Raw genomic sequence first — 14,755 nt, 5'->3', positions numbered from 1 at the left:
TTCCTCTTGCTTTATCTTCTGCAGCAGGGACTTAGACTTTCTACCTCCAGCGTGCAACAGCACCTCGTGCGAGTGCAAGTCTGGGCTCTTTTCTCCAGTGTGCCATGATAGTGTGACCTACTTGTCTCCTTGTCTGGCTGGCTGCTCACAAGTCTCCGGCAGCGATCAGCAGGTGCGTTGTTCTGGGTCTCTTTTTGTCATTGCCATCTACACATTACCACACCGTGTATTGCATTGGATTCGTCATGACTGGGTGTTGCTATACTCTACCCCAGTAACTCTGTGCAATGCATTGAAAACGTTGGGCTGCGTCAGCCAATCAGAAAAGATAACCAGGGGAGGTGCTTCTCCGTTATCCACCTCTGATCACACTCATGCGACGCCGACCGAATCGAAGTTTCCGAAAGGATTAGTAGCTTGCAATGAATGGCTGAGCCCTCCTGCCATCTGAAGAACATGCAGCTGGTTCCCGTTACTGATTGGCTGACTAGAGCCCTAGCATTCACTCCACTGCCCCAAATTGGTGGGACAGAGCATAACAGTTCTAAGCAAGAGCAGCATACACTGCTCTCACGTTGCATTGCCTGAAGGGCTGTGTCGAGTTCAGATCTGCAGAGTGATTCAGAATAACGATGAGCATGTAATTAGCATTCAACCAACAGTTATTGGAGAAGTACATTATCAAACATCACTTGTTTCATGGTTCTATTAAGACTGCAAACTGGGCTAGTTGTTGCCTTTCTTAGACTAACTGCATTCGACTGTGTCAGCTATTAACATGCCCTGTGAAAGCTGTTTCCGTTTGTCTTCACTTGGACACACGTCGAAGTGATGGTTGGCAGGGAAGCCAAGCAGGAGCATCCAGGCAACTTCCACAGGACATGGGAGCTGCTACAAATGAAATGCTGTGGCTGGCTGCATTTACACTGAACTAACCTATCCTACACTATACTAACCTAACCGAAAGGGCGAATGGAGGAATATATTTAAACCTTGGTGTGACAAATATGGATATATAATATTGTGATGGAATGTGAGGTTTGGGCCCAGGACCACTCACCAAGGAACGCAATCAACCGCTTGAGTGCACACAAACACAGAATCTATATTACCAGGACAAAATACAAACTGCACGATACACATTTACTTAAAAGGCATTGCAAGTAATACATGCAGTCCTGCGGCTGCTACTACAATGTCTGTCGTTTAATCTAAATTGTCTCTCACCATGTGTTCCCCTTGCGTGGAGCCCGTTGACGCGTAGAGGCCGACGTCGGTCCCGAAGAGCCGACTGGTGGCATCATGGAACCTGCAGCCGCTGCAGCGACGGTAGCCAACGCAGTTGGGGTAGCAGGCTGGTCGTGGCAGTGGTCCGGGAAAGCGGCCACCTTGCCTGGCTCCTTGGACCGGTTGCCCAGCAGGAACACAGGTTCTTGGCGCCCAAGAATGGCAGAATGGTCCGGGCGTCCAGCGAGAACCGGCTGACCTTCAACGCCGAGCAGCTCAGAACACCGGCTCGCAGCACGCGCACACCGCAAGAGCACAACACTGCATCGTCGCCCCCACACGGCGAACATAGCATTGTTATTGTTTTCTGTGCGCCTTATACATATCATGACAAATACATTATCAGATATAATGAGGTAATCATAAAAACTTTCTTGCCAAGTACAAGGAAATATGTATGCAAATCATACATTGGTAACAAATGTGTGCTTTCAACGAATGGCAGATACAATGAAACCTTGATATAACGAACCTCGATTTAACAAGTCACAATGTAACGAACTATTTTTATTTCCTGATCTTAGTTCCATTGAATTAACGAAACCTCGAATTAACAAAATTTGCGACATAACGAAGTTTTTTGCTACAAGTACAACTTCGTTATATCGAGGTTCGACTGTATAATGAAGGTGTTTTTGTGTCTGATGCAACTTCGTTATAACTGTGTTATTGTTATAATGTTAGACTGTATTATTACTGTGTATTAGTAAGTTGCACTTCGGCAACAAAACAGCCACATTTTTCAAAGAAGGATTGGTAAGCTTAAAGTGGAGCCTAGTCTAGTCTAGTTTTATTAATTGTTTATTAATAAAGGACTGCATTGCATTGTAAAAGAACCAATGACTTAACCAAGCAAGTTTTAAAAATTTCTGCAGCAAAGTAATTCAAATACAAGAAAATACATTGAAATTCGTGGAATACTGACACTAAGGGTTCCTTGTGGAATGAAATAAACAGAAGTTCCGAATTAACCTTTTGTAGTATAACAATCAACATTGTTTTCTGTAATATAATTAAAATAGGCTTGTAGAAGCTCACTTCATGACTCTAAACCGACTTAGTGTGACTTGACAATGTCCTTTTGATACTGTAGGAGTTCTTAAACATGCTATGTACTAGCAGTTTCTTGTGTAGAACTGCACTAGATGAATACAAATTTGCCCATGTTAGAATTGTACCTGAAGTAAGCAGCAGCACCGGGGCATATTGTGGGTGTTTTTTAACACAACAGTGTTTTATGCTGGGCTCCACGCAAAGTCAGTGCACTCTACATATGTCATGCAGTCATCATCACACAAATTTCCTGGCCTCCCTACGAGATGGTGCCACTTTGATGTTTTGTAAGGCTGTGGCAGCTGGAAGAGGACATTTGGAGAACTGTAGGACGACGGGGAGGTGGGCAGGAGGGGTCGCTTGCGGAAGGGTGGAATCGCTAGGAGCTGTTGGAAAGGGGAGGCAATGGAAAACGGTGTGCCCACTGGTCGCTTGCTTTTCATCGCATGCTCGTTTTCAGTCCAGAGAGGCCGCTCGCTGAATGCATGTTTGTCTGCTCACCTTTAAACAAATGTATGGGCACGCGTGCGATGCAACCAGAGCTCTAAAACCGCAGTTTCACCAAATACGTGCTTGCTGTTGCATTGGATATATACTTATGGCGCCTGGTAGCCTCCGGGGTTCTGGTTTGGTTGTGCAGTTTGCACATGGGGCCTAGCATGCTTGCTATCGCTGTCATTACATTGCCCTTCGAGTAAAACGGTAATTTTATTAATAGTAAAAGACTTTGCATATTTATGGACTTGTATTCGGGAATGTGCTAGAAAGCGGCCACTGCTCTTTAGAATACACGTTTCACTTTCGTGTTATGACCGATTCCTTTGATAGAGAGATCAACCAATTTTTTTTAGCCCATTAAAGCTTTCGTTTCGTTTTTCTTCTGTTACAGCCAAATTTTAGCGACTGCCATTGCACAGGAACCAACGAAACCATTATCAATGGGTTCTGCTCCCTCGAGTGCAACAGCCTTACCTGGTACATTGTCATCTTCTCTGTTTTCGTACTCATACACTCGACGTCGGAAGTTGGGTCCATGCTGCTGACTCTCAGGTGAGAAAAGTAGTGCACTATATACGTATTGTAGAGCGCTAAAGTAGTGCGCTATATACTGAGGTCTCGGGAAAATCAGTGGAGCACAGTGGTCCAATCTCAGAAATCATGCTGATGACAAAGCCAGTGTGATAATGGGTGGAGCGATATGGATTTCACTCTATTAGCACACTGACAAAACGTTGAAGAGGACAGCAGAAAAAATTTAAAGGATGAAAAAGGCAGCGAAGGTGTGGCAGCGGCAGCATTTGATTGCATGGGGCACTCGGAAATGTTTCGTGTTAAAAGATTTGTCAGGTGATGCCCTGTAATACCAGACACATTCCGCATCTTTTCCAATAGCTTGTTGCAATGCCTTCTCATTCAAGTACACCTGCAAGTCCATCTCGTTTGTTCATTTCTATGATAGCCCTGTGACGGCATCATGTGTTAATGTTCGAAGTGACAGGCTCTTTCAGTGTTTATATTTACAGTGTATTGCACTGCGTGTAGTGCTCTATTTCTTTGCGCTTCAGTGTTATTACCACAATAAATATGCTGAATATATATATTTTTAAAATTTGGTCTTGGCAAAAATTGAGAATGCTGGGTTACAGAAAACAAATAGGCAAGTAAATAAATATATAAATGTGCTGGCAAGTCTAGTGTATTTCCAAAGCTTCATTAAAAGCATGCAGAGTCATGCAAGGTTTTCGGGTTTGTACACGAAACAATCATTGTGAGTGCATTGCATTATCAGGCTGATAATTGTGGGAATCCATAAATGTTTCAAACACTTAATGCTAACTGCGAGCATGTGAATATTCATTCCTTAACAATTTGCTGCTTATTTCACTTGACGATGAGCCCGCACCTAACGCACAAATCTTCCACTTGTTCTTTAGGTGTGTAGAATCACATGACAAGGCCCTTGCATTGGGACTTATCCAGTTTGCCATTGGATTATTTGGTAAGTATGATCTTCAAAAACGTGAGTGGCTTATTTCTTGCTGGGATCAAACGTAGGATTCTCTGGAGCCAACGTTCAACATGAGGACTTGACATTTTCAGGGAAACAGCTGCTTTCCTTGGCAGGGATTATATAGTTCACTCTCCCCCTGCCCCAATTCGGAGAGGAGAATTAGGGGAAGCATAGTGGTGCATGGTGAGAGAAGTCTGAATGTTAAAACAAGGGGGTGTTTAGTTGTGAATGGGGAGGGGAGTGCTTTAAGAAGTAGAGGTGACCAAAATGGAAAAGAATCTTTACGTTAAAGCAGGGTAGTAGAACTGGTGGGCATGTAGTTTTCTCAGAAAACAGGAAATGAGAAGAGATACAGTTTGGACAGTACTGCCTGGCGCCTTCGTTTTTTATATTCAGGTGCCAGAAATTTAGAATATTTTTTTTTTGATAGTGCAATGGAACTTCACTGACTACCTACCAGAATGCACATTTCAGCTTTAGCAAATTATTCATATGGTGTATTGATTTTTTATTTTACTCCATTGTTTGTTTTTTGGATGAGTACTTCTTCCAGCTATAAAAATGTGTTTAAACTTGGTGGCCACAACCAGTTTGCTTTCCAAAAACTCACTTTAAACCAAGTGAGCCTGTCGAGAATGGTATGAAAGGATTGAGGTATTTTGGGAGATACTATTCACACTGTGCTTCATTTCTGTCAATGCAAATAAAAAATCGTTAAAAAGTGTTGAGTGCGATCAAATTTATACTAGATCTAGCCTCTCACAGCGACCACTTAATGGCAAGTGTCGTTAGAAATCAAGATGGTGTTTGAGCCTTGTCAAAGGCAGCTGGGCCTTGTGTGGTAATGGACCTACTTCCTTTCTAGCTATGATTCTAACTGACCAGACGCTGTTTCGTCAAAGTCTCTTGAGTACATCACAACTGCAGCTGAAAAGTTTCAATCGCTCTGGCTCGCTAGGCTATGTTTTACTGATTTTGCGTGCCGGTCTGCAGGGAATGTGCCTTGTCCCATCATCTACGGCGCGGTCGTCGACTCTGCCTGCCTCTTCTGGGAGGACAACTGTGGCGAGCCCGGGGCATGCCGTGTCTACGACCCCACCAAGTTTCGCATGGTGTTCCACGGAGTCACGGCCGTCATCATGTTTGTGGCCTTCCTCGTGGATGCCGTCGTCTGGTACAAGGCCAGCTCCATCCACATTCACGAAGAGGAAGAGGTCAAGGATGCCACCGTCACAACGGCAGCGCACGACGTGGCTTCCTCGTCCCCGACAGTCCCGACGGTGCACGCCGAAACCGAGTCATGCGTGTGAGAGATGCACCCACCTTCATCTCTACAAGAGTTTAGGGCTTTACGTCAAGAAAAATGACGCTGTGGTTACATCGGGCCTCTGACTCTCTTCTTTTGTTTTCTTCCCGTTCGGGTGGAACTTGTTTGGGCAGCGCTCATGATGAGCCCTTCAGATCATTGGTGCAGCAATTGTTCAGTGTTCGCTGTCCTTGTGGAGCCATCAGTTGAAAAAAAAACTATCTGTAGCCCATTTCGACACTGCTGCAGTGTTGGCAGTCTGAGGCCGTTCGGTTCACGTAGGGACAAGAAACACCATGTGTCCAAAGTGCCAGTCTTACCTTCTGCCCTAGATATACCCCTGCCCTTGGGTGGCCCACGTGATTCTTAAAACGAGTTTGGAAGCAACGGTTTCCAAATTTTACATACATGTTGTCTGTTAGCGTGGCCCTAATGTGTTGCTGTTGCGAAGCTGACAGTACGAGTGGTTGCACCACAACAGGTGCAGGACCAGCTACGGCTTTTTTCAGATTTGCTGCACAGAATTCGTGAGACCGAGAGTGCGACTCTGGACACTTGCTGCACTTGCAGTTGCATTGTCGTGCGCCTTTTTTTGAGACTGCACAGTTCACGCTCCACGAATGTGAGGCTGTTGCCAGTATGGACTTCGACAGAACTTGTCCCACCAGTTTGAGTAGAGAAGAGGAGGAGGACCCGTGTTGTTTGCATCGCTGGACGATTGTGTGCACGTTTGTGTTGTATAAGAATGACTCCATGCTGTGTGTTGTGGCTTGTCGTGCTGTGGTGAAATCGGTCCCGCAACCGCGGGGGATCTTGTTGCTGGATCAGCGTGAGAAAGGCAGCTTTTTCGAATGTGCTCGTGGACTCTGTTTAGGAGATCGCTGTTACCTTTTTTTTTTTCCATCTAGATTTGTTAAGCTGCTGAGTTAGTTACTTGAGCGAGAGAGAGAGAGAGGGAAATCTGAATGAAACAATTTCAGTGGAATGCTGTGTTTCATTGCTACAATGCGAGTGTTGTTTATTAAACAGAGTGCTAGTTGTCATTGCACACAGTTGGAGAAAGAAAACGCACAACTATGGGAGAGCTTGTTTCCTGTTCTCTTTTTTCCCCCTATTTGTGCATATTCTGTCCCCTTCCCTCGTTTTTGAGTTTAGTAATATATGAGACCTGTTTGACAAAGTAGTGTTCCTTTTCATTGGGTGAAAGTCATCCAAACTGTGTTGCGCAGTGCTGTTCGTAAGCTTCTTCTGACGTCAGACTGAGTAATTTATCACAACTCCAGCATTGGGAGTTTGTATTAAATGACAAAACACCGAGGTGAATGTTGCGCTGAACTGTTTTTAATATCTCTTTAAAACTTTTATATCAAAATCTTTTACTTTTAGAGGTGGCCCTGAGCTTAGATTAATGATTAATTTTTTAAATAAGTATCCTGCTTGCACATGATGAAACAGTGCACATGGAAATCATTTAACAGTTTTTATTGTTAAGCTCTGTTGCTCACTCAAAGTAAATGAGAGCAGTGTTCGCTTGCTTGAAAATTCTAAAAATTCATACCTACCCTAGCGTGCCTGCATGCAATTGCTAGGGCAAATCTGGTATGTTGATCTTTTTGAAATACTCTCTGGACAAAAGAACTTGTCCTACTGAAGACAGGCATTGAATTCACTTGGGCTACTTGTTTATTGCACAGTTTTAAATAGTATGCGAGAAGGTTTCTGATTCCATTGAGAGTTGGTACAGCTGTTTTATTGCAACTGTGCCTTTTATGCCGCTGCCTACATGGACACCGCATCAGCATCATGGAAAACATTTATGGTTGACCAGTTAATTTGATCAGGGAGGGGGGAGTCCGTGGAATGGTTACAGTTATGTTTGTGTACCGATAGTTCCTTATCAGTCATGCTCCTTTCACTCTCGATGTTTGCTCTGATGCATACTTTTGTGAAGTACAGTACAGTCTACTCTAAAGGGCACACCCACTTGTTATTTGGCTACCAATTAAAACTGAATTATAGCATGAAGTCATCAATACTAATGTTTAATTTATGGATGTTAGCCTTAACGCATCCAAACAGCCATATTTTTGCTCCCGATGTAGAAGTGTTTAGGTTATGTTGGTTTTATTACCAGCTAGGTGTTCCCTTTTAGAGTGTACCGTACTGTACGTGCAGCAGTCTTTGCAGATGCTCTGCTTGTTTGGCGACGCTGTTTTTTGAAGAATGTTGTCACCCACAGTGACAGGTAAGGAAGCCTTTGCTGGCTAATAGCCTGACTTGGCTTAATCACGCTCCAATTCTGTGCTAAGGTGGCATTCAATGTTGCTTTGCGTTTAGTATTGGGTTTAGCAAGCGATTGCCGTCCTCGATCGCCAGACTAAAGCCGCCTGATTCTACAACGCACCACCACCACATCAATACTTGCCTGTTTTTACATGAATGAATTCTGTCTCCTCTGCGGCAACATCACATTAAAGAAGTTCACTTTCCCACTGGAAGGAATTAGTGTATAGTCAAATCTCATTATAGCTATGGTAGCTTAGCGGCTGTAGTGTTTAGCTGCTAAGCACGAGGTCGCAGGATCAAATCCTGGCCGCAGCAGCCACTTTTCGATGGGGGCAAATTGCAAAAACGCCGTGTCCCGTGCATTGGCGACACGTTGAAGACCCCCAGATGGTCATAATTAATCTGGAGTCTCCCACTACGGCGTGCCTCATAATCAGATCGTGGTTTTGGCAAAACCCGAGAATTTAAAAAGGGTACAACAAATGATCAGTTCATCATCATCATCAGCCTATATTTATGTCCACTGCAGGAAGAAGGCCTCTCCCTGCGATCTCAAATTACCCCTGTCTTGATCAGATGTAACAAAGTAAATCTAAATTATTTCGCACTGATGAGAGCATGTAATGAATATATGCCTAATAGAAATATTGGATATAACGAAGGTATTTCTCTGTCGGATGCGGCTTTGTTTTTAGTAGAGTTGACTGTAAAACCGGCAGGGCTTACACAGTCTGAATTGCAGCATTTAATGCCAAATCAGGGTCTCTCCTGTGTTGTGAGTAATGTCTGTACACTGCATAACTGTAATTGTACACATGTACTCCTGGCGTAATGCAGGCTTACGTACATTTGATGTAAGCTGATATGTATTGTCTCCTGTACGCACATATAAAAGTGGACTCGTGTGAATAGCAGCATGTGGCAGTTTGCTACTGCTTGGCGTGCTTTGTCATAAGCATTCCCCTCTACAAGAAATCTACAGAAGAAAAAAGGTGCTGTTGATGAAATCATGTTAAGAAATCAAAATGTTTTGTAAATATGTATGTGTGTCTGTAAATGTGTATGTGTGCATGAATGTTAGTTGTTGCTGGAGATGTGTTATAGAGAGTTTTATAACATGTGGCTTAAGAGACATCTACGCAAGAAAGAAATTAAGCTTTTTTTTTTTTTGGCAAGCCTGTTGAAACATTTTTCACCAAAGAAACACGTGTGCTTGCAAAATATGAATCATGCCACGCTGTTAACAGCGAAAGAAATTGTTTCTTTGTTCTTAGCTTCTGCTGATAGAATGCTTCTTTTAGGTATGTTTTTCATAGTATTTAACCAACGCGCTTACCATACAACATTGCATCATTGCATCTGCCCTATTGATGCGCTTGAAATTCGACGTAGATTAAGTTTTTACGCATTTTCTGCCTTTTTATGAATAAGCACTTCCTTCATCGTGACGTTAGGTAGGAGAAGTATTCCGGGTTATGGCTAGCAAAAATTCTGCGTACAACAGCTGGGACTTGAAAAGTATGTGCGTTTGGCTGAGTTGTCAGTGTTGGGGCTACAGCGCAGGAATTAATGAGCAGCTTGTGCAGTGTTATCAGAGATGCAGTTTTTAACACCACAAAAGCCAGCTCTTTTCATATTCGAAATGCCCAATCTCAGTACCCGCTTAATGCACGCGTCACCGCATTTTGGTTTGTAACGTTTTTCCCTTCATTTATCTGTTCCATCGCGAAGATGCACATTATGCACATAGTATAAGTCTCCAATCACAGTAAACTTGATTGTGATGCCGAGTTAGTTGCATACCTGTCCTCAAGAGGACCTTATTTTTGTAAAAAAGAAAACATGCAAAGTGAAAATGTGGAATAGTATATTTGATTGTTTAACGTCTCGTAAATAAATTGGGTAGTTTTCTAAACCAATGATAAAATTGATGGTACAAGCTTTGACGTTGTGTAACGGCGAATGTGCGAAACAGAATCCGAAGTTCACAGTGTTTGACATTCTAGGGAAAGACAGTTGGTGAAAGCGTAGCAAAAGGATAGTCACATTGTTTATTCAGGTGATGAGTGTCGTGGTGCTTTGTTTATATATACTGTTTCTTTTGAAACACTGATGTGGTGTATATGACTATGAGCATTGACGTGTTTAGTAGTTTTCGATGAGGTTTTCTGAGCAAGTCGTTTTCAACCTGTTGGTTATTGTTGTTTCTTTTCACTCCGTAGCATTGGCCTACATACCAAATACCCTAAATTCATAGTGCGAAATTGTGAAATGGACCGTTTGTTGTCAGAATTGTGAAAACAAAATAAAACACACCTTACTGACTCTTATCGCCACCTATATGTCTTTTGTTGGCAGTTGATAATTAAAGAACTGGTTGGTACAAGAAATGATGGTTCCAAGTGTTTTCTTATATAATTCAGTAAAGCCGCAATAAAACAGTTGTAGAAGGAGCCAAAAATACTGTTATAAACCATTATTTCATTATAAACGTTTGCCTACCCTCATGACTAACTTTGCCCATCGGGGGGGGGCAATTACAATGACCTTTTCATACTTATTACTTCATTATAATTGTCTGTTTTGGAATGACGAGGTGTTGCTGTTTGAAAGCCTATGTACTACTCTCCCAGGGGTGATGCTACCATTTTATAAAATTTTACATTAGGTATATGTGATCATGTATTTGCTTATTGGTAAAAATGTTCTGCTAGCGAGTAGCAGATCTTCTTATAGATGTTGAATGAAATTCTGCTCGGCATCTTTCTGGCAGGCTCAGTAAAAAATTTGGCTGATTCTAGTGAAATTTAATGCATTTTTAGTGTAATCTGGAAGAAGGAAATGTAACTGATAATCAGTTCCCTAGTTTAAATACCTGTTGATACTCTTGCTGCACATTCTACCGGGTGTTCTTATTTAGGCTATAGAGAATTTTTAAAAATTGCCTGTAGTGCAATTCTAGTCCTTGAGGTGGATTACTCGAAGAGGCAGACATTACTTGCACCAGAAATTAAAATATGTAATTTACTAAGCAGAGTTGCACTAAGTTTCAATTTTAACTAATTACTTGATGGCACAATTTGCAATTTATAAATTGTAGCTGGTGAGTTCGCACAGCGTATTCACTTGAACGAATTCTCGGGACAACATCAGTTTCAAGATATTCATTTCCAAAGTGTGCTACGAAATGCATAGGCATTCACATAAGGCTTGTGCTTCAATGCATAAAACGTCCTCTTAAAGAAGTTAGTGAGACACCAGTGCATTTTTATCGCAAGTGTGCCGGCGCATGCCTCGGAACCAGTGCCATCTTCGGAATTCATTCCGAGTCAATACGCCTTTAAACTTCACCGGCTACAATTCATAAATTGCAATATCATGCTGTAATGTAACTAATATAAAACTTAATTAGTGAAATTTTCTTAATTAGCCGAATATGCATTTTTATTTCTCATGGAAATAGTGTTCACCTCCAATTCATGTAATCCAGTGCATGGATTAGAATTGTGCTATCTGCCATAAGCGATGTTTAGAAATTCTGTAAAGTCTAAAATGAATGCCCTATATCTCGCAAAGCATTATGGTTTTCATAAATATTCGCACAAAACACTCTTGGCATCATGAACTGACGCAGCATAAACATTTGCACATATTTGAATCACATTTTTATTTTTCCATGCTTCCTTATGCATGATTTATTTCTGGTTTTTCTAGCAGATTGTAGAGAACATTCGTTATTGAGATGATGCACCAGCGCGCTGCAAAGCAATATAGCTGTCGAAACGGACACAAACTATTGTTTGTCTAGACAGTATTGGTTTGCAGTGCAGTGTTCCATTGTGTCCCAGAGCCAACTGGTTCACTAAAACACATATTTTATTACTGCTTTAGCGGAATCATTGATAGAAAAATCGCGACACTGCTTTCTTCCCGGGAACTTCATTTTCTCCCGGGTCCATTATTCGTAGCCTGTTGCAGAAGTATCAAGTCCACTTCTATCGTCACGGGAGTGACACTGGAGAGAAAAATTAATAGAGCTCCATTAGTAAAGTACCCTTCTACAACACCGAAAAGACCACTCTTGCCGTAAAATGAGGCTTAATAAGCCAACAAACACTCATAACAGAGGATGGAAGGGGGGTGGGGGGTTCCGAGCGTGAAAGAAGCCCTCGAATACACGCAGAATTGCCGCACGACTGTTCGCTCGAGGCACTTCGCGTGTATTCGCGGGCTTCTTTCATGCTCGGAAAAACACTTTTATGTAGCACGTATTGAGCAACGGAAAGCTGTATCGGGAGTTTTTCATGTTGCTCGACAACTTTTTCGTTGACACTTTGATAATTAGGACAGTACTTCTCGAGTTAGATAATTAATTACAATGAATTAAATCTCGGCAAAGAAAAAAATACTGGCGGCTACTCCACTGTACTGGAAACAATACGCACTAGGTTTGCTTCGCGTAACGCCGTTCCTCTATTTTTAAATTGTGCTGCGTGATAGCTGGGACACCCTGTATGTAGGTAACCTTCTTGGTCCATACACACGCCATGAATCTCGCTACACCACCACACCTCTCGGTATACCTACCTGCAGATTGGTGCACACTACGGGTCTTGGAGTTCGTCGAAGGCCGACAACAGCGCCATTAGATTAAAAGCTGGGCTGAGGGACGAGTAGTGCATATTATAATAGCCATCGCTTCAAAAGCTACAACAGGTCCCGCTGTAACTTTCATTCCGATAGCTATTATATGGACGCTCGAAGCGCATTTCTGCCGTCGGCGTCGCCGTGATGTTCCCTATAACGTCCAAGGACGATAATATCGTTGCCGCGCGCTGTGCGCTGTATGTGCAAGTGAAAGCTTGTGACGGTCAGCGGACGATCTCGCGCGCGCGAGGGAGGAAGGCGGGGCGGAAGCGTGCAGTCTTCTGTGGCGCGCGAGGCACAGTGGGGAGGCGAGGGGGTGGGGGTTCTATTCCGGCGGCTGCTAGGGTACAGTGTACTAGAATGTTACATTCTAGTTCACTATAACTAGGGTGCCTCGATGCCCAGCGCCGCCGTTCAGGGTGGAGACAACCCCGCTGGCGCCGCCATATTGAATCACACGAGCTGAGACTCAGCTACGCTTGCGTTCAGAAATAGTGTTACTCGCGGCGCACTTCCAAGTGCTTTGCCTTGATGAGGATTTTTTTATCGGTATCGCATCTGCACATCTTTATAACCAATAGCCGTTAACTCGTCGAAGGTCCAAGACGTAAATGTATGGCGCCGGGAACATGCCCCAAGTTGCCTAATTCAATCACATTTAATATGCCGTGTGTATGTTTGAAATACGCACTATTTTTTTTTTGCGCTTCGATGCTTGGTATATAAGGTTTGCGACCCCCTGTGTGTGGAAGTTTTTCTTTTTCGCTGTTGTATTTTGGTTTACACGTCACGCCTCCTTTACCGTAGCCAGCCACTCGCGCACGGCGGCTATAGTTTCCCTTGCGTTGCGCGTGCTCTTCGCGTTCGTTGCAATTATTTGACGATATCTACGCGCAATTTTGCTTTCTTTGCCCACAAAACTGTGTGCTGACAGGATTAAGCTGGTGTAAAAATAACTGCGATGTGAAAATAAGGTTTAGTTAGTGCTGTAGAGAAACATGTAACGTAACTTGTCTGTGTCAATCTTGCGTAGTACACACAAGAAACCAAACGATGCACAATATACATTTACTTATAATGTCTAGTACAATCAATCATGAAAGAGATATGTACATGAAAAATTATATGTACTGTGTGGCGCCTGAAGGTTATGTTGAAAGACGAGATAAAAAAAATCGCAAGGTAGGCTCGACACACAATTCGGGATAGGGAGAGTTTTTTTTATTATTTATACATTACATGGGGGGGGGGGGGGGGTTCAAGTGAGTACATCAACCTTATTACACACAATATAAATCGAAAACAAGAATGCAAACAAGAAAACGCAACCGCGGGTAATATTAATCAAGATATCCAGCCAGCATACATCAGCTAGCATCGAATACGTCGCATCAGCCAATCACATCGATGGCGAGTACAGAACATTTTATAAATAACCATTAGAACACTGATAACTACATTGAAAAAATAAACAACACTGCATACATATCGCGTACAAAAACCGTAAATGAAACTAAGACAGTCAAATACAGATTAGCAATGTTTTTCACTTCGAAAATATAGTCCATGATGATGTAGGGCTGTTGACTTTAACAGACGGCGCCCATCCTGTTGATTTCCCTCGTACTGGTCCTCTTCAAAGTGTTTCTAAGTACACGTAAAACAACAAAAGTGATTATTGATATGAAAAGTTGCCTTGTAAATACAGAGAACCCATTACAGTGCTTAAAAATAAATTTTCGCAGAAGTAATGCTGTATTACCTCGCTTCACACGTTTCGAAGAAATGCACAAGCTACAATAGACACCATGCCAGAAAGCGCCGAAACATTTGGTCCCATGATGCCCCTACACCTGGGCATACCGTGCACAGGCATTTAAAGACCGTCACAGTACCCACTATGATCGGGAATGAGCACGAATGACCATCGGCTTACGAGCACCACGCTACAAATATATTCGTCTAAAAAATCAGCTATATAACGTAACAACCTGAGATCCGCAAGATATCTGCTGAGAATAGAGAAAATCACAATGCTTCGCTTGCCAGGTACACAACAGCCGCTCTCCCCAGAAGAAGCACTGCGTTCTTTAGTCCCAAATAACCAGTAGCGAAAAAAGAAACTGAGGGGAAAAAAAAAAAGAAACAAGAGACACACGGATGTG

The 14,755-nt window shown here is 42.7% G+C and overlaps 1 protein-coding gene across 7 annotated transcripts in view; it reads left to right on the top strand.

Annotated features, from left to right (window-relative positions):
* LOC119461224 (solute carrier organic anion transporter family member 74D) overlaps positions 1–10,273 on the top strand; it is a 169,039-nt gene extending 158,766 nt beyond the window's left edge. For all 7 annotated transcript variants that reach the window (XM_037722454.2, XM_037722450.2, XM_049672072.1 and 4 more), the window contains 4 exons: positions 25–172; positions 3,230–3,390; positions 4,275–4,339; positions 5,345–10,273. In XM_037722454.2, coding sequence (XP_037578382.1) covers positions 25–172; positions 3,230–3,390; positions 4,275–4,339; positions 5,345–5,661 — 691 coding nt within the window. In that variant the 3' untranslated portion in view covers positions 5,662–10,273. The remainder of the gene's footprint in view (positions 1–24; positions 173–3,229; positions 3,391–4,274; positions 4,340–5,344) is intronic.
* The last annotated feature ends 4,482 nt before the right edge of the window (positions 10,274–14,755 follow it).

The sequence above is a fragment of the Dermacentor silvarum genome, chromosome 8 (genome assembly GCF_013339745.2).
Source record: "Dermacentor silvarum isolate Dsil-2018 chromosome 8, BIME_Dsil_1.4, whole genome shotgun sequence".
NCBI classification, from domain to species: domain Eukaryota; kingdom Metazoa; phylum Arthropoda; class Arachnida; order Ixodida; family Ixodidae; genus Dermacentor; species Dermacentor silvarum.
Note: the sequence above shows the minus strand (reverse complement) of the source record. Positions and strands in the feature narration are given on the sequence as shown.